Source organism: Chamaea fasciata, unplaced genomic scaffold, assembly GCF_029207755.1.
Source record: "Chamaea fasciata isolate MVZ Bird 193981 ecotype frontalis unplaced genomic scaffold, bChaFas1.0.hap1 SCAF_9, whole genome shotgun sequence".
NCBI lineage: Eukaryota > Metazoa > Chordata > Aves > Passeriformes > Sylviidae > Chamaea > Chamaea fasciata.
In genome coordinates, this window is record NW_027094094.1 from 12597902 (window position 1) to 12615312 (window position 17411).

General features: G+C 57.6%; 3 protein-coding genes across 5 annotated transcripts; 1 reads left to right on the plus strand and 2 right to left on the minus strand.

The window, feature by feature from the left end:
- Positions 1-1389: 1389 nt before the first annotated feature.
- On the minus strand, positions 1390-5937 carry AS3MT (arsenite methyltransferase). 2 transcript variants are annotated; one of them, XM_066191002.1, is made up of 11 exons: positions 5600-5937; positions 5216-5256; positions 4594-4721; positions 4339-4489; positions 4130-4266; positions 3784-3853; positions 3467-3548; positions 3249-3380; positions 3011-3153; positions 2572-2627; positions 1390-1647 (listed from the first exon to the last, which is right to left on the minus strand). In XM_066191002.1, exons 1-11 carry the CDS (start codon positions 5811-5813, stop codon positions 1608-1610), a joined length of 1194 nt encoding a protein of 397 aa, XP_066047099.1. In that variant the 5' UTR covers positions 5814-5937; the 3' UTR covers positions 1390-1607. The 2 variants fall into 2 exon arrangements, with proteins under 2 accessions (XP_066047099.1, XP_066047098.1); XM_066191001.1 differs by having other exon boundaries at positions 1393-1647; positions 2493-2627; positions 5600-5931.
- A 204-nt stretch (positions 5938-6141) lies between these two features.
- BORCS7 (BLOC-1 related complex subunit 7) lies at positions 6142-9291 on the minus strand. Of its 2 annotated transcripts, XM_066191003.1 has the most exons (5): positions 9151-9291; positions 8717-8779; positions 8237-8280; positions 7800-7820; positions 6142-7360 (listed from the first exon to the last, which is right to left on the minus strand). In XM_066191003.1, exons 1-5 carry the CDS (start codon positions 9289-9291, stop codon positions 7309-7311), a joined length of 321 nt encoding a protein of 106 aa, XP_066047100.1. In that variant the 3' UTR covers positions 6142-7308. The 2 variants fall into 2 exon arrangements, with proteins under 2 accessions (XP_066047100.1, XP_066047101.1); XM_066191004.1 differs by lacking the exon at positions 7800-7820.
- An 840-nt stretch (positions 9292-10131) lies between these two features.
- On the plus strand, positions 10132-14078 carry CYP17A1 (cytochrome P450 family 17 subfamily A member 1). The gene is made up of 8 exons (XM_066190573.1): positions 10132-10455; positions 10931-11069; positions 11592-11821; positions 12033-12119; positions 12210-12419; positions 12619-12788; positions 12873-12976; positions 13225-14078. Exons 1-8 carry the CDS (start codon positions 10132-10134, stop codon positions 13491-13493), a joined length of 1533 nt encoding a protein of 510 aa, XP_066046670.1. The 3' UTR covers positions 13494-14078.
- Positions 14079-17411: the final 3333 nt, after the last annotated feature.

Consider the following 17411-nt stretch of genomic DNA (forward strand, 5'->3'; position numbering starts at 1 on the left):
CACAACCTCTGGCTGCTGCCATCACAACACCCTCTCTGCCTGCCGAGGGACGACACCAATGCTGCAGAGCTTCACACTAGGAGAACAGGATTTGGGACATCTCTATAATCACCAAAATACACAGACTGGGGTGTTGGACAGATTATGTTGAGGTTCCTCACATGGGATGCAACTGCAGGACCTCCTCTTTTCATACACTGGGGGCTGAAAACCCCAAGGTTGTGCATGCACAGGTAAAGCCAGGCAGAGATGACATCACTGCATCCACAGCCTAGTGAGGACCTCTAATGCTCCACATCAAAGTCAAGTTCTCTTAGCTGCTTCTTCCCTGACATGCTGAGAATTTGGGAAAAACATAGTGCTATGCAAATGCAGTGGCATTTAAGCTGTGGCCTTTTTCTGTATGCACAGAGCGGGGATTTCACTGTGGGCGCAGCTCTTCCCAGGCAAGTTGAAAGGCTACGCCAGAGACTCATGTCTTTTTAATGACGGGCTTTGCAGGTAGGACCCCTCCACCCCATCTGCTCTTCCATTCCCACTGGGAAGGCTGTCTTTGATAGCAGGAGCTAATTGCTGCAAACCTCCCAGGATGAGCTGTTTGGGGACTTGGATGAAGTCTTTGTAAGTAATCAAGGAAGAGGGCTGGGGGTGGGGTGTGTATATTAAACAGCTTTTTCCTCCCAAGGTCCCATCAGTGAGGTAATTCCACACAATTTCAGAACAATTTCAAGTGTCCCGAACATCTGGACCCTCCTCAGCCACTGCTACTGCTATGGCAGAGCATCCTTGGCACTGGCCCTTTTCTTTTTGAGCCCAAATTTTATTGGGTTTTGCTTAACTTCCCCCATGCCACAGCAACATGATGCTTAAAAGGCAGAGATGGGAAATTTGGTCCCTCCTGGAAAATCACTGTTTGAGGAGGGGTGGAAATGGTCCCTTGTTTCTAAGTTTAGCTGTTCAGCAGCCTCCAGCCTTTCCCAAACACCTTCTATGGACCAGGTCCTGTAGGATTCATGCTGGGCAGCAGGAATGCAGCCCATCACCTCCCACCACAGCCAAAAAGCTCTTGCACCTCGCTCTTTGCCTACAGTGGGATGCAGCTGAATGCATTTCTGCTTTTCCAGAATTGCTGTATTTCCCTGCAAAACTCTGCAGGTGCAATGCCTGCAGGGGACTCAGGGCTTTTCAACTGGATGGAGTGCAGGGAAAACAGAAACCTCAGTGGCACTGCACAGGAAAAGAGAGCAATCCCCATCTCCCGGAATAGGCTGCAGAGCTGCAAATGGGACAGAGACTGTCCCTGCCTGCGTACCCAAGCTGTGCAGCCACTGTCAGCCCCACAGTGAGGGGACCCACAGGATGGGTCCTCACTACAACCAGGCACAGCCTGCCCACCAGGGAAGCACAGCACCCACGGCCCTGCAGCAGCTACAAGCACACAGCCTTTGAGCTCAGACATGTATTTACTCTCTGGTGGAAGACGTCACCGGGGCCAGGTCCTCTTGCCCCGCTGACTTCCAGCAGTGGTGTGGGGACACCACTTGCCACTCAGCAGCACCCTGGGGGACCACAGGTGCTACCAGGACAGCAGGCAGGACCTGGGGCTGTCAGCCGCTCCAGCAGCTGGAAGGGATCACGGATCTTCTCCTGAAAGACAGAGAAAAACCCAGGGCAGGATCAGGCCAGTGAGAAGCAAGAGGCACCTGAGAAAGTGGCTTCTGCCCCTCGCTCAATCCCCGCCAGCAGAGCAACCCAAGAAGACCTTCCTTTTAGCTATCATGGGGGGCAGCTCCTGGGTCACTCCAGCTGCTTTTCCCCTGCAGCAAGGAAAAAGCCAAGAGTTGTCGGGGACTTTGGCTCTGCTTTTATCTGAGAAATGCCTCCTCCTTGGACAGAGACCTGAGAAAATCTCCCCTTCCTAAGTACAAGGCTGTATTTCAGGGATACGCAGCTGCAGGGTGTTATCACCCTTGTCTCTCCTGGCCTATCTACAGGCTGGAGGGACCACCAAGGAGAAGAGAGAGGCTTCCAGCAGACAGAATGCTTTGTGCTGCAGGGTCAGGGTTGGCAGCCAGGGCCAACCTGCTCTTCCATCAGCAGGCGGGAGAGCACTGAGCAGGAAGAAACTGTGAGGATGGGCCACCACCTCCCTGGGGCAGGCTGTGCACCGCCAACCCCTCAAGGGAAGGATGACTCCCCTTGGGAGACCACAGGGAAGTCCAGCTGTCAGCCTCACCAGTCCCCATGAGCATGTTGGGATGGTTAGAGCAAACCCACCTTTGGAGGGCTCCAACTTGGGTAGGGGTACAGTTTGTCCCAACTCAGGCACCAGGCACCACTCTTGGTGTTCCATGAGCTCCCGCCTGGCCCAGGAGGACTCAGGTGTCTTGGTGTCATGCCACAGCCCTTCTGATACCCCATAGCCACTCTGATGACATGGGACACCCATGTCCCAGTTCCTTAATCCAGCCACAAAGCTGTCCTCTACTGACCTTCACTCCCTTGCAACAGCAGCCCTGCAATGCTGCAGCATTGGCCCCGCCAGCTCGGATCAGGAACTCATCTGCAAACCTGGAGCTCTGCAAGATCGCTGCCATCTCAGCATCCACGTCCACCACTTCTCCTTCCTGGGAGCAGAGGAATGGTCACAGGTCTGGGGTCCTGGATATATGTCCCAGGGGACTCCAGCCACCCAGCCAGATGAGGGGGAGAGTGAAAGCAGGAGCACATCTTGGCCCAAAACCTGAAAAAAACCCCACAAACCCCAAGCATCAGGCTTTCAGGCTTCAAACCATTCTGGGAAGCCACCATGGATGTCCTACTTCTAAGTTTACCACAAAGCAGGGCATACATCTGTCTCCCTTTCCTGTACATTTGGACTCCCCTGGGTTTACACAGCTCCCACTCATCATCCCCTCCACCAAAGGTTGTCCCCCAGATCACAGAGGATGCTGCTGAGTAGCAGCTTTGTCAGCTTTAACTCTTCCCTACAGAGCACGCCTCCCCAAACCTTGAAGGTGAAGTTGGCATCAAACACCAGCTCTCGCTCGTGTCCCACAATCCCGCCATTGTAGATGACCTGTCCTGGCCCGGCCCAGCTGCCACCCAGGACCTTGAATAGGCGGAAAGTTGCAGAAACAAAGCGGCAGTCACCTACAAGGGAGAGGTTGGTGGCTTGGACACTGAACACCTGGGCTGGGATCCCAGCAGAGCTTCCCAGAGCTGACACTCCCTGGCTGGATCCTCACCGATGATGCCCTCCAGCTCCTTGTTGCTAATGGTGATGGGGCTGGCAGTGACCAGGCATGGGGGGCTGAACCCCACCTCCTCAGCAATGCTGTACAGGTCTCTCCAGTCCAGGGCTCCTGCCAGGCATTCTCCTGGCATGAGACCACAGATATGGGGGATGGAGGCCAAGGTCCAGTTGCCCCATGCCATGTCACCCCCATCCCACAGCCCTACGTACCCCACAGCACCCGGTGTTTTCGGATGGTCTCGCTCAGGCGTTGGTTGGTGTAGACGTCACTGAAATACATCTCTCCCCCGGGCTGGAGGGCAACAAGGAATGAAAGGAGACCTCAAGAAGCAAAGGGACAAAAGGGGCAGGGAGTATTTGGAATCCCCTAATCCTATCCTGCCTGGGATCCTCTGCACAGGTGCCCTCCCCTGACCTCATCCTGCATCCCTGCCTTGCTGGGTCCCATTTGCTGCTTCTCAGTGACACCCCAACAACAGAGCCACCCCAAGCCTGCTTTTCTGCCACAGGCACCAGCCCACCATCACCTTCAACACACGGAAGGCTTCCTGCAGCACAGCCCTCTTGTCAGGGGCAAGGTTGATCACGCAGTTGGAGCTGTGGAGGAGGAGACCAAGGCTTATTTGCATCCTCTTTGCACACTTAGCACCACCAGCTGCTGTGTGTCCCATCGCTTCACTCAGGACTTAGAAACACCAATTTGACCATGAAAAGGGCAGTTTATGTTCCCAGACTCTAGCCCAGACTCTGGCTTGGGATTTCCCTTTTCCTAACACGTGCTTCTGAAGCAGGTGACCCGTTGGGATGCAGACCCAGCCCACAGCCCCGGGAAGCAGCAGGACTGGGGGTGACTGTGGCCTGCATGGCACCTACATGACAATATCGTAGCTCTCATCAGCCAGTCCGGCATCACCCAGCTTCTCCATGTAACCGTGGACGAACTCCACATTCGGTTTTCGGTAGCCAAACTTATCCATGTGGTAGGCAATATGCTTCTTTGCCACCTCGATCTGGCAGGAGGAAGCAAACAATGTGGGGAGGCTGCTGGGAGGATGAGGGGGAGCCCCAGATCTGTGTCATACTTGGCCCTCGGTCATATCTATCCCAGTGATGTGGCCCTGCTCCCCGACCAGCTGGCTCAGCAGGTAGCAGTCCCGGCCGCTGCCGCAGCCCAGGTCCAGAATCCGGCACGATGACAGGCACTCAGGGATCACTAGACCGCAGCCGTAGTACCTGGGTGGATGCTGAGCTGAGCTGGGTGGAGGTGCCCCACACCACAGCCAAGAAGGGGATGCAGCCCATGGGGATGCAGCAGTGGAGGAGACCCTGGGGTTTACCTGGCCACCACCTCCTCGTGGATGTGCTCCAGAGCATCTCTCACCACCTTGGAAAGGGGCCTGGCTGAGGTGACACACACATTGGTTTTGAGGTCCTCTGTCTTCTGCAGCTCTTTGCCATAGTAATCCTGAGATGGGAAGGACAGAGGCCACTAAACTGTACCAAGCTGAGCCCTGGGAGCTTCCCATGCTCTAAAACACGGGGGTCTTGCCTGCACTCAGCCTGTACATGCCCAAATTCCTCTGGCACTAGCACTCTCCAGCCGAAAACTACACTAAGATCAGGGATCCCTTTGCCCCATCCTTCCTAGCTCCCTTTCCTCACACACACTGATGTGTTTTTGCAAGAGGGAATTTAATTCCCATTTTCAGTAACTTTGCAGGCTGCAGCCACCATTTCCCTGGCTGAGAAGGGTGCAGGGAACAAGGGCAGGGGGCAGTTGCTCAGGCCCCCATCCCTGTGCACAACAGGAGCAAAGCTGCCAACTGCACCTGGCACTTTCACCTGGGCCCCAAAACAAGCTTTAACCTCCAATGACAGCAGGAACTCTGGCACAGCCCAGGCACACACCCCCTGCCCAACTGCCCCATCCCTCCGCCAGTTCCCATCCACGCCCCTCACCTGCACCTCCTGGTGGGTCTGCTCTCTGCAGGTAGTTGTCACTGCAACGGGAATGTGGGGCTGGTAGCTGACACCACAGAGATGGGCACCACACCAGGTCCTCCCAAGGGCTCTGAATCCCCCTCTTCCCCCAGACACCAGAGCACTTTTTGCTCTCTCCCAGCAGAACCCTGAGAACCCCCCCAAACTTGCAATCTAAAAGGATACTCCAGAGGGCACCTGACAACATCCCCCCATCCCAAAAAAACGCAATCCCAGCTGCCCTGGAGAGACGAGATCCCAGAGCATCCCTGTAGGGTAAATCCCCCCTCCCCTGCTTTGCAGAGAGCCCCTGGCCCCAAGGGCAGCCCCAGCACCCCCGGCAGAGGCCCTGGCCTGTCTTACTGCCTCCGCCTGCAGCTCCGCAGCCGGACTCTGCCCAGCCCGGGCCACGCTCCTCCCCGGTGCCCTGTGCTGTCCCGGCATCCCGCACTGCCCGGGCCCGGCTTCCGCCCCGACACCGCTCCCGCCTGCCCAGGCCCTCGGCACAGGGCCCCGCAGGACACGGGCACAGCCAGGGCTGCTGGCCCCACGCCCGCGGTGAGCACGCTGCCATCATTCACGGTTCTTGCTGCACCCACACACACCAAACCCCACCCTGCTGCCTGTTCCCCAACAGCTCTGCACCTCCACGGTGCAGCCCTGTCCCTGCTTGCCCCAAAGGCAGGGAGACACAAATTTAACGCCACAGGACTGCTGTGGCCTCTGCAGAGGACAGGACCTTGGAAGGGACGAGCCACCTGCAGCAAGGTCACACTGCCTTTGCAAAGCCCTCCGAGCTAAAGGAGAGTGGGGGATCCTTAGGGGACAGAGACCCACCATCCCAGTCTCCCTGATGCACAGGGACTGCCAGCAACAGAATCCACGACAGACTGCTGCAGTTTGGTGGTGTTCAGGACAGCTTTTATTCCCAGCAAGAAAGTCACAGGGAAAACTCTCATTCCCAAAGTGCACCTACAAAGCTGGGGTCAGAATGTCACCCAAGGCAAAAATACTGGCAGGGATGGTGAAATCCCGAGAAGGCTCTGCAGCACAGGAGCCAGACTCCAGCAGCATTCCAACAGGAATGTGGCAGGCCAGTGTCGGCTCTCAGCCTGCCTGCTCCTATCAGCTGCTGAAAAGCACACTCAGGGAAACAAGTGCTTCCCGTGCACTCCAAGTGCTTCAGATAAGTGACTTACCAAAAACAAGACACAGTATTTATAGTTAGTCCTGGATGTGAACAGGTCACTAGTCTTCAACAGCGCAGTGTAGAACTGAGCACACCAGCTTGTGATGCGCTCCTGCCTGCTTCCCAGACGGGCCTCTGGATACCTTCCCAACCAGATACAAACACACACCACAGCCAAGGCTGCTTCATCAAAAGCTGGAGCAGCAGCCCAGGAAAAGGAATGCAGTTGAAGGCCAAACGCAGCACATATGGGCTGGCAAAGGGATGATGTTCCAAACTCTGGCAGAGAGGAAAATAAGATAACCTCTGAGGAGGATGATGGCCAAACCACATCCAGCTAGGCCACTGGCAGATGTGTGTGCTTAGACTCCTGGTTCCAGAAATTCTGTGCTGGGACTGACACCTCAGCCTACACTGAAGCACCTCTCACTTGCCCAGGCACTTGCAGCTCACACTGATTAAAATGCTCTAAATAAACTGCACTCTGGGCCACCTCTGTGGCTAAATACAGACCAGTGGCAAACTGCAGGCACCTGCATTTAAACGCCATGTCTCAACTTTGCATTTCTTGCCAAGGGTGCTGGTGTGGGCTGAGCACGTCACACTACATGAGAAGTAAGCAGACACAGGAATTATCGGGAGAACCAAAGTTTCAGGGAGTTTGTTTCAGCAAGGTGCAGGTGCGTGGTTGAGCATTCTGGAGCAGAGGTGTGGATGCAGGCACACAAGAGGGGGACATGTGCCCAGAAACACAAACTCTGCACATATCCCAGCTGACATCCAGCATCATCCAGACATAGTTCTGAGCCCCGGGGGCTGGAGGGGAGAGGACGCTTCACTCCCTCAGTGCTGGTCGAGATTTCCTCGTGCCTTCGGCTCCCCTTCATTTCAGCAAGTGACTCAGCTGGTCCTGAAGGTTTGATGAGCGCTCCACACTGGGCACCAAGCAAGAGGAGGTTCATGGTGAGATCTGCTCCCAGACTGTGCTGTGCTGCCTGTGCCCGAGGGACCAGAGCAGCTCCAGAGCTGACACTACAGCAAAGAGAAACCCTGGGGTCCCCCGACCCCCCTCTGTGTCCCCTCACTTCCTGCACCCTGCTGTACACCGTTCTGCTCCCACCACCCTCATCTCCTCTCACAAGCAGTGTCACACACTCTCTCACATCAGTGAAACAAAAGGAAGTTTTGATATGAATCCCATCTCCTGACTCAAATTCCCATCTCTTCACAATACTGAAGTGTTGTACTGCTGGGCCAGCATCTGCCTCAAAGGCAGCTACAAAAACTTTTCCATTCTGCTTTCCCCCATCCAACTCCGTAACCTTCCCCTTTCCACCCCCACACGTGTGTCCCCCAGGTCCTCCCAGAACTCACTTCTTTTGAATTGCTTCTTGCCTAGATGAGAAAAGGAAAGACAAAAAGAGCATTAAAAAACCAAAATCTCAGTCCTGGTTTATGTTATGTCAAACAAGGACTCAAGAGGCCAAAACTCCAGAGTGTTTCTGAATTAGGTCCTGGGGGACAGAAGCAGCACTGGCTTCTCCTTCTTAGTCCCAGGGACATTATATAGACTCATTGGAGATACAGTGCATGGCGAACAGGAGGCAAAAATTTCAGCTCCCACCCTAAAACAGCCTGAAGAGGGCTGGAAAATTCCAGCTCCAGGGCCTGCTCAGCTTTGAAGAACTGAAAAAGAGGGATCAGTCTGAGCTGATGCCTTCATGCAAAGTCTTTAAGGAAAACAGAGAAGGACTGAGGGATCCACTCAGCCCCCAAGAGAGAATGCCTACTTACTGGTGTGCCCTACTTACTGGTACTGTAGATGAGTAGTTATTATGGCCATTTTTCTTAAACTCTGTGGAGAACAAAACGAAGAATGAATGCCTACAGACATCACAGTGCAAGCCATCCTAATGCCCTGGGGAGTTTCTCCAGGACAGCCACCACTGTATTGCGCACTACCTCCAAAACACCCCCGCTGGTACCTGTCAGCAGTGGCACACTTCCCTCCCCTTTCCCAGTGATAGGCAGAGACACAAGTGCTTTGTTTCAGCCCACAGTCCCTCAAGCTTTCTGTCAGAGAGGGCACAGCTTGAGGGCTGGCTGGTCTGCAGGTCACCAGGAGTCCAGCGGCATTGGGTTTGAGGAAGCACTAAATTATTCTGGCCTGCTGCATGAAGCCATGTATTTCACACCAGGGCTCCAGTAGCACGGCTGGAAACTGTTCTTACCACCCTTCTCTCCTCCTGTCCCTAGAAACACTGCTGCTCAAGCACAAGAACACAGCTTACATCTTCTGAGTGCAAGATGGCATCTTCTTGCATCACCATGTTTCTCGCAGCTTGACCCAGGAGCTAAAAGGAAACGTACAGACCAGGCTGAGACGCTGCACCTTTGCGTTTCCCGAGGCCCCGTGACGGCTGTCCCGAGGCCCCGGTGACACTTGGGGTGACACCGTGCGGGGATCACCACGGCGCCGCTGGAGTACATCCATCGGGAGCAACTGAGGCACCGCTCCCACTTGCCACCCTGGCAGTCACCCTACCGCTGCCACCGCCGGAGTCCCGAGCCGCTGCCCAGCCGTGCCCGCATCCCGGTCCCTGCCCACACACGAGGATGTGTCCCCTCCTCGGACTACAGCTCCCAGCATGCATTGCGTCGCCCTCCCCACTCCCAGCTCCGCTCCGGCCCTGTAATCGGCCGCCCGCCGGCACCCGCCGCTCACCTCGGCGCTACGGGAGCCCTTCAGCACCTGCTTAGTGAGAGCGATCACGTCGGTGCCGCAGCTCGTCACCTTCTCCGTCAGGAGCCCCTTCACCGAGTGGCCAAAGCGCGCCTGGGCATCCCCCGCACCCCCCGCCGCCATCTTACTCCGCCCGCGCCCCGCTCCGCCTACCCCGGCAGCCGCTACGGCGAGTGCCGGGGGCCTGAAGGCTCGGAAAGGCGCAGAGCCCGCCCGCGGTGGTCGGCGACACTGCCTGGAGGGGCTTTTGTTCCCAAAGGGCTCCCCCAGGACACCTCATCGCCTCGGGCACGGACATCCACAGGCTGCCCAGCACTGACAGGCACAGACCAAGGCTGACCAGCGCTGACCAGGGTTTCTCAGCCCTGGCCAGTACTTCGCCTGTACTGACCAGAGCTGACCAATGGTACCAGGGGCTGACCAGCGCTGACCAGCATTGCCGAGGGTTGCCCAGCAGTGTCAAGTGCTGCCCGTGTCTCCCCAGCCTGACAAGAGCTCATGATCAGGGATCCTCCGAGTTTATCAGCATTTCTAGTGCTGCTCATTCCCTCCCGGATCTGCCGAGGCGCTCCCAGGCTGGGGATGGACTCCAGTGCCCCGCCAGACCGCCCAGCCGTGCTCACGGCACCCAGGACAGACCTCGAGGGCTCAGCTGTCCGCACGCCCCTGGCCTACCACAGGGCCCTGGGGATGGAACCCCAAGGACGGATCCGACCCTGGGCATCCCCTGGCCCCCCGCGCGCTGGAAGCGGCTCCCCCATGGCCACCCAAGGTGGCCGTGGCCCCGCTGCCCTCGCCCCCCGCCATGTGCCCGCAGCTGCAGAGCTGGCCACGGGCCCAGCGCCCGGCTCCCCCCTCCTTGTCCCCCCGATAAGGAGCCGAGCCCGCCTCAGAGTCAAGGAGACGACCCCGCAGCCGCTATAAGGGCCCCCCGCGCGGCGCGGCCCCTCAGCCGGCCCCGCCATGCCGCTGCTGGGCGCCCTGCTGCTGGCCCTGGCCCTGCTCTGCACCTGGGGGCTGGCGCGCCGGCGGGACACCCTGGCAAAGCCCGCGGGGACAGGTTTGGGGCGCCCACGGAGCCTGCCCGCCCTGCCGCTGGTGGGGAGCCTGCTGCAGCTGGCCGGCCACCCGCAGCTCCACCTGCGGCTGTGGCGCCTGCAGGGACACTACGGCAGCCTCTACGCCCTCTGGATGGGCTCCCACTACGTGGTGGTGGTGAACAGCTATCGGCACGCCAAGGAGGTGCTGCTGAAGAAGGGCAAAGACTTCGCTGGACGGCCCCGCACCGTGAGTCGGCAGCAGGTTTTGGGGACCCCTTCCCACTGTGGGATGAGGCGGGGGACGCTCCCAAGACAGACAGTGGAACGCAGCAGGGTCCGTGTCCCCTCCCCATCCTGCCTGCCGCAAGCCAGGGGCGGGCGGCTCCTCCAGACCCTGTTTCCCAGGGCGAGCCCTGTCATCCTCCATCCCAAAGGTGCCTGTTTTTCTTGCAGCTGCCTGCATCCCTGGGCACGGGGATGTGGGTACTACCAGGCTCCCTGCACCCCTTAAGTTCCCTGGGCATCCTAGAGCCCCTAACCTTCGCATCTGTTTCCAAACCTTTTTATCAGTCCTTGGCAGGGGGAAAGCAAAGCTCATGTCCTCTGCTTTGCCTGCCTGCATTAACCTCTAGCCTCTCTGACCATTTCTGGGATGGGGTGAGATGATCATCCGTCCCCCGAGGGGCTGGCCTGCGGTGACTCTGGGACTGCCTGTCCCTCAGGTGACCACGGACCTGCTGTCCCGCGGGGGCAAGGACATCGCTTTCGCCAGCTACGGGCCCCTCTGGAAGTTCCAGCGCAAGCTGGTGCACACCGCCCTCTCCATGTTCGGGGAAGGGTCGCTCGCCCTCGAGAGGATCAGTAAGTGCCTCCCTCCAGTCCCAGGCTCCCCCCCAGCTCTGGTTTCCTCCCATGCTGTACTTTTTCTTCTTAAGTGCCCTGATTCCCTGGATACCAAGGAAAGACAGTGGCTCAGCCCATGCCCCCTGGTATCCTCACAGCTTGCCAGGCAGGGGCTCTGTCCCTCTCCTTAGTCCTCTCCTGTACTTCACCAACACCTCTCCCATGTGTGTTTTCTACCCTGAACTTTAGTTCCCCTCACTCACAGATGGGGAAACTGAGACAGGGAGCCAGCTCCCCACTCTGCCCAGGAGGACATCCTTGCGCATCTCCATTCTCTCTGCTCCTCCCCAGCACCCAGCATCGTCCCTTCTGCCCATTCCAGCCCTCAGGGCCCAGCCCTGTCTGGGGGGTGCCCTCTGCAGGCTGCACACCTGGAATGAGCAGGGGACCCTTTCTCCCAGCCCCCAGGTGCCCCTTTCACCCCCTTTGCTTAATCATCACTCCCTCATCACCCCCTGTCCTGCCTCTCCTCCACCCCAGTCTGCCGGGAGGCTGCATCCCTGTGCGAGACACTCAGTGCTGCGCAGAACGTGGCCCTGGACATGGCCCCTGAGCTCACACGGGCTGTCACCAACGTGGTCTGCTCCCTCTGCTTCAACTCCTCATACCGGCGGGGGGACCCTGAGTTCGAGGCCATGCTGGAGTACAGCCAGGGTATCGTGGACACCGTGGCCAAGGAGAGCTTGGTGGACATCTTCCCCTGGCTCCAGGTGAGCAGGGACATGGGCACTGCCCATTCCTCTCACCTCAGATGAAAGGAAGGAGCTGGGATGTGTCCTGTAGGAGCCCCACTGAGTTAAGAGGGTCCCTGTCCTACTGACCCACAAGACCCAGTACACTGGTGGGCACTGAGTGACTGCCTGGGGGCCTGCAGGGACTGGGCTGAGCTGTAGCCTGTTGTAATGTGCTTTTCTCCCTCAGATATTTCCCAACAAGGACCTGGCCCTGCTGAAGAAATGCCTCCAGGTCCGGGACCAGCTGCTCCAGCAGAAATTCACTGAACACAAGGTGCCAGCAGGGCCAGGACAGGGAGATGCTGGAGCTGGGGTGGTGGGCACTGTGCCCAGGACAGCCTGGCTCATGCATGTCCCTCGGCAGGAAGCTTTCTGCGGAGACACCGTGAAGGACCTCATGGATGCCCTCCTGCAAGTGAGGCTCAGTGCCGAGAACAGCAGCCCTCCGGAGCCAGGGCTGGAGCTGACTGACGACCACCTCCTCATGACAGTGGGGGACATCTTTGGGGCTGGTGTGGAGACCACCACAACTGTGCTCAAATGGGCTGTGCTCTACCTGCTCCACTACCCTGAGGTAGGGTTCCCTTCAGCACCAGGGATGTCATGGGGAGTTTTGGGGAGGGCAGGTTCCAAAAGAGAAGTCACGCTCTGCAGACAAGCAGGATCTGCCCCACACAACCTGACAGGCCATGCTGATGATGCTGGGTGTACTCCACTGTGCACAGGGCACCCTGCTCCCTGGGCTCCCACACTGGTCTTTGCTTTGCTCCCAGATCCAGAGGAAGATCCAGGAGGAAATGGACCACAAGATTGGCCTGGTACGTCACCCCCACCTCAGCGACCGCCCGCTGCTGCCCTACCTGGAGGCCACCATCAGTGAAGTGCTGCGCATCCGGCCCGTGTCCCCCCTGCTCATCCCACATGTGTCCCTTGCCGACACCAGGTGAGACCCCCTTGGGCCACATCCAGGTCATGGGCAGAGACTGTGGGGAGGGAGCGACTGCCTCACTCTGTGTCCGCTTTGCAGCATTGGGGAATACTCCATCCCCAAGGGTGCCAGGGTCATCATCAACCTCTGGTCTGTGCACCACGACGAGAAGGAGTGGGACAAGCCTGAGGAGTTCAATCCTGGTGGGTTGCGTGATCCCCATCCTCTCCTGGCCCAGGGGATGGCTGGGTGGGTGCCGCAGGAGAGGCTGAGCCCTGGGGGATGCTTGGTGCTGAGACACTGGATCCTGCTCCTGCCCTTCTGGGGATTCGCACCTCTCTGCTCCTGCTGCTCCTGGGAGGGACGCAGTCACCTGTGAGTGTGAACTCGGGCAGGTCTCAGGCAGAAGGGATCATCCTACTGATGCCAGTGGTGCCCCTTCCCCTTGCAGGCCGCTTCCTGGATGAGCGGGGCCAGCACATCCATTCACCCTCACCCAGCTACCTCCCCTTTGGAGCCGGGATCCGTGTCTGCCTGGGAAAAGTCCTGGCCAAGATGGAGCTCTTCCTCTTCCTGGCCTGGGTACTGCAGAGGTTCACACTCGAGTGCCCTGAGGACCAGCCCCTGCCCTCACTGGAGGGCAAGTTTGGTGTCGTGCTGCAGGTGCAGAAGTTTCAGGTGAAGGCCAGGCTGAGGGAAGCCTGGAGAGCAGCCTCATGATGGGGAGGAGCCCTGGATCCCAGGCAGGGGGCGTGGGGGGTGAGACCAGAGGCTGCCCCATGGATGGGGGGTTATCCAGATAAAGCTATTCCCAACACAGCATGGCTCTGGCTACTTTTTGGGTAGGAGATGGAGGACAGGGTTAAGTGTGAGGTATGGTGGCCCCACAACTTGCTGGGAGCACTGGGCTCAGATGGGAGGCTGTGGCCTCTGTGCAGCAGCATGGTAGCTCCTGCCTGCTCACTGTCCTGAGTGCTCACTGTCTGGCTGGATTTTGGCCATCGCTCCAGCAGCAGCAGCACAACCTTCCCGTAACGCAAGGGGCCGTGTTTGCTTTGCTTTTGCCAAAAACTACTGTGCCATGGAGGGCAGCATGTAATTAGGTTTCTGGTTCTCTATTACTTGACCTCTTAATATTTAACTAAATATCTGCACAGCTATGGCTCAGGGCCCCTGAGGGAAAGTAGCCAAGGCAGAGGGGAAAGCCCCACAGTGCCCCAGCAGAATGTGACACCCCAGCCCTGCACACCCCCTCATTTTCCCCCTGCCCTCTCTCTTGCGAGCAGGCAGGAAAACAGACATAAACTTCCCCACCAGTGAGCCTCCTGCTCAGTGTGTATGAGTTCTTTCAAACCTTCAGCACTTGGCTTTCATGCAGCCCCTTCAACACCGGCATCCAATTCCAAATGGGTCCTGTCAGCCCGTGGCACAAGGGTGATGATGAAGGCAATGTATTTGAAGCCTGCCACAGCACCAGGAGCATCCTCCCTCCTCCCAGTCCATTTTCCTGGGGGCTCAGGGTAGTAGGGAGGAGCTGGAAGAAGAACTGCCATGCACATACCTGTCCCAAGGGCAATCCTCAGGTTTATTTGAGCAGCTGACCCAGAAGAAGCCAGGCAGAGGGAGCACAGCAGGAGCCCAGCCCCACTGCTGCCGCACAGAGTCTCTGATGACTTCTAAGGGCTGAGCCCCACATATCTTTCTGCTTTCCTACCTGTTTCCATCACACCAGGGGTGCCACTGGGTTTCCAATCCCTCCCTTCTGCTACGACACACTGAAGCTTTATGGGTGAAAGGGGACAGGACTCAGAAAAGGCTTTGGGAGAACATGCTCTGGGCTTCCCTGGGGATTGGCACCTCCATGCCAGCCTTATGTTTCCCCTGCCCCAAATCCTATCACTGGCAGCACATCCTGGCAGGGAGGCTCCACTCCAGTCTCCTGTAGCATTGTGATGCCTCCAGGAGCATCCACAGAACCTCCAGCACATTTGTGCCCCTTTGCCAAGACCTTTGAATTTGCTCTTGGTAAGGGGAAGGATTTTCTCCTTGCCAGAGTCAACACGGGGCCGACACCTTGCTGTTTGCCAATGCACCCACAGAAGTGCTGAAAACCAGCATGCACCTTGGGGCAGAAATGGGGACCTTTGAACCAGGGATGTTTCTAACCTGGAGAATGCCTCCAGCCACAGCCTCTTGCAATCCACCTTCCTCCTTTGCCAGGGCTGGCATGTGCTGTCCTAGGCCAGGAAACCAGCAGGTGCTGCAAAATCCCAGCACCCCAAGTTGGGTGCTGTAGGGTGTCTTGCCCCCCTCCCCAGCCCACCTCCTCCCCACCGGGAGATGCTGCTGCTGGGGAAATTCAGTGCCCAGAACCAGCTGCCTGGCACTTTGTGAGGTGGTAAACAGCCCCCGGCACAGCTGCTCCCTGCTCTGGGAGTGGGCAGAGGCACTGCTGAATGACCTGGCTGGTATTTCTATCCTGACAACTGCTCCAGGGCTCTGCTGCTGCACCCTAACCCCTGGCTGCACCAGAAAGCTTCACCTGGGCCACTGGCTCCAGCTCCCTGAGGCAATGGGGGTCTGCAAGGGAGGAACTGGTGATGATGGAAACAATGAAGGTTTTTCATTCAGGCTGTTCTCACACTGGTTTTTGGGTATACCATGAAGCAGATGTGCAGCTTGCCGAGGGCACTGGGCAGAGCAAGCCTGAGCCTTTCCATCGCACAAACACATTTTGAGGGGCACGGCCACCCCCACTGCACTTGGCTGACCCAGCTGTTGCTCAGCTCAGAAGCCCTCCAAGTTTGAGAGGCTTCTCTTTGCACCAGGCACCGGCTGACCCTGGACTGTGCCGGAGAGTGACGGCCAGCCCAGGAGGTGCAGGAGACGATTGGAATACCTGCGGGCTCTGCAGCAGGCGTAGTGCCAGGAGAGCTGAGTAAGCACGGAGCTCAGGGCACAGCTGTTTGCCGGCCGAAAACAAGTCGGGAAAGAAGCCGGCAGCCTGTGACCCCCCGGCACAGAGACTGCAGCGCTTGCACCACCGCGACAGCCCCGCAGCGGGCACGCGTCCCATCTGATAAAAACAGATCTGTGCTGCAAGGATGGGGGAACCAGCTCTGACGGAGGCAACTCATCCTGGCCTTCCCAGGCTGCCCACTGTGGGATGCTGTGGGGCTTGCCTGAGCCAGGGGCTGCCTGTCTGCTCCCCCTCCCAGCCTGGTCCAGGCTTTTCCTATATAAACCAAAGAAAACAACAAAAAAGAAATCAGCGGCAAAAGCATCCCTGGGATGTGTTGCACAGGTGGTGGAAGGGGGCCAGGAAGCAGCAGCCTTTGGGGAGAACCACTCATTCAGGACAGCAAAGGAGTTCATTCGCCGGAGCTGGACTGTGCCCCAGCTCCCTGCCAAACTCTGGCGGGAGCAGGTCATGCTGGGATGAGCCCAGACGGGGCATGCAGAGAACCAGGGGAGATACGGCTGTGGGAGCCCGGGCTGTGCAGAGCAGGAACTCAGAACCTCTGACTCACATCCCCGAGTGGTGAGGGGTGCCCAGGGAGCCCAGAACTCCCATTGCTCAGCGGAACAGCCTCATGCTGGCAGTGGAGCCGCTCATTCTGCTTCTCTCCAGGCTTCCTGCCCCAGGAAGCTTTTGATGACTGTGGAACACAGAGGCTTAACTGCACCTCGGCTTTCCTTACCCTCCAGTTAGGCAGGCGAAGCTCTGACAGCAGGCTGCCAGCAAGCATCAAGACACAATTTCCTCCTCCTCCTCCATCTTCAGCCAACACCCATCCACAGGGTTGTACAAACACGCAACGATATGTGGCAGGAAGATCACACCAGTTTCCAAATGATGAGTTTGCATCATCGCAAAGCTGAAGAGTCCCTTGGGAACATCAAGGAGATGCTGCAGTATCCACTGACCCCAGGAGCCCCCGTTGTGCCCAAAAGACACTCTGGCTGAGCCACCACACTGTGCTCTTCATCTGTCCCCAGGCAACATAACCCCAGCCCACCAGGACACCTGCTGGGTCCCTGCCCTCGGAGCCAGCTTCAGTGGCCAAAAACATTCTGTGTAAGCAGCTCCACGCTGCCACAGACTCCAGCACAAACAAACTTCAAGGAGTATTGGCAGCCACACCTAGAGCACATTGTAAAGCAGAACACTGAGCAGTAAGTAGATGGACAATAATTTGCTGTCAAACCTGCTGCATCATTGCAACTCAGTTTTGAAATGACATACTCAGGACTCCCAATAAAACATCCTTATAGCTGGGAATGGCTGGGGTTTGGTGCTCCAGTGCTGGAGATGCACATCGGCTCATATCCTCACACCTCCCGCATTTTACACAATGTGCATTTGGAGAAGAGCTCTCTTTGGGCCATGCTGGCTTCCTACACAGGGATACATGTGAGGGTCAAGCACCTTTCTAAAGCTCCAAAGCTGGAGCTTTGGGAGTCCCCAATTTTTGGCGTCCTGAAGAGGCACCAGCCAGGCTACATCCAAGGAGCTCACCTGCCCCATGTCCTGTCCTGCACCACTCCTTCTCCCCATACCAGCTGCCCCTTGGCTGCAGATCTAAAATCCTAAAGCACAGAAAGCCATTAACAGTCCTGCTCCTCAGGCACTTGTGA

Excerpts from the sequence above, each read along its gene's own strand:
- CYP17A1 (XM_066190573.1), top strand. The coding sequence starts at position 10,132 with ATGCCGCTGCTGGGCGCCCTGCTGCTGGCCCTGGCCCTGCTCTGCACC. Across the intron at positions 12,420-12,618 it reads ACCTGCTCCACTACCCTGAG|ATCCAGAGGAAGATCCAGGA; the intron begins GTAGGGTTCCCT and ends CTTTGCTCCCAG. Across the intron at positions 12,789-12,872 it reads GTGTCCCTTGCCGACACCAG|CATTGGGGAATACTCCATCC; the intron begins GTGAGACCCCCT and ends TCCGCTTTGCAG.
- BORCS7 (XM_066191003.1), bottom strand. The coding sequence starts at position 9,291 with ATGGCGGCGGGGGGTGCGGGGGATGCCCAGGCGCGCTTTGGCCACTCG. Across the intron at positions 8,281-8,716 it reads CCATCTTGCACTCAGAAGAT|AGTTTAAGAAAAATGGCCAT; the intron begins GTAAGCTGTGTT and ends TGTTCTCCACAG. Across the intron at positions 7,361-7,799 it reads CAAGAAGCAATTCAAAAGAA|TGTGGAGCGCTCATCAAACC; the intron begins GTGAGTTCTGGG and ends CTTGGTGCCCAG.
- AS3MT (XM_066191001.1), bottom strand. The coding sequence starts at position 5,813 with ATGATGGCAGCGTGCTCACCGCGGGCGTGGGGCCAGCAGCCCTGGCTG. Across the intron at positions 5,257-5,599 it reads CGGAGCTGCAGGCGGAGGCA|TGACAACTACCTGCAGAGAG; the intron begins GTAAGACAGGCC and ends TTCCCGTTGCAG. Across the intron at positions 4,722-5,215 it reads AGACCCACCAGGAGGTGCAG|GATTACTATGGCAAAGAGCT; the intron begins GTGAGGGGCGTG and ends TTCCCATCTCAG.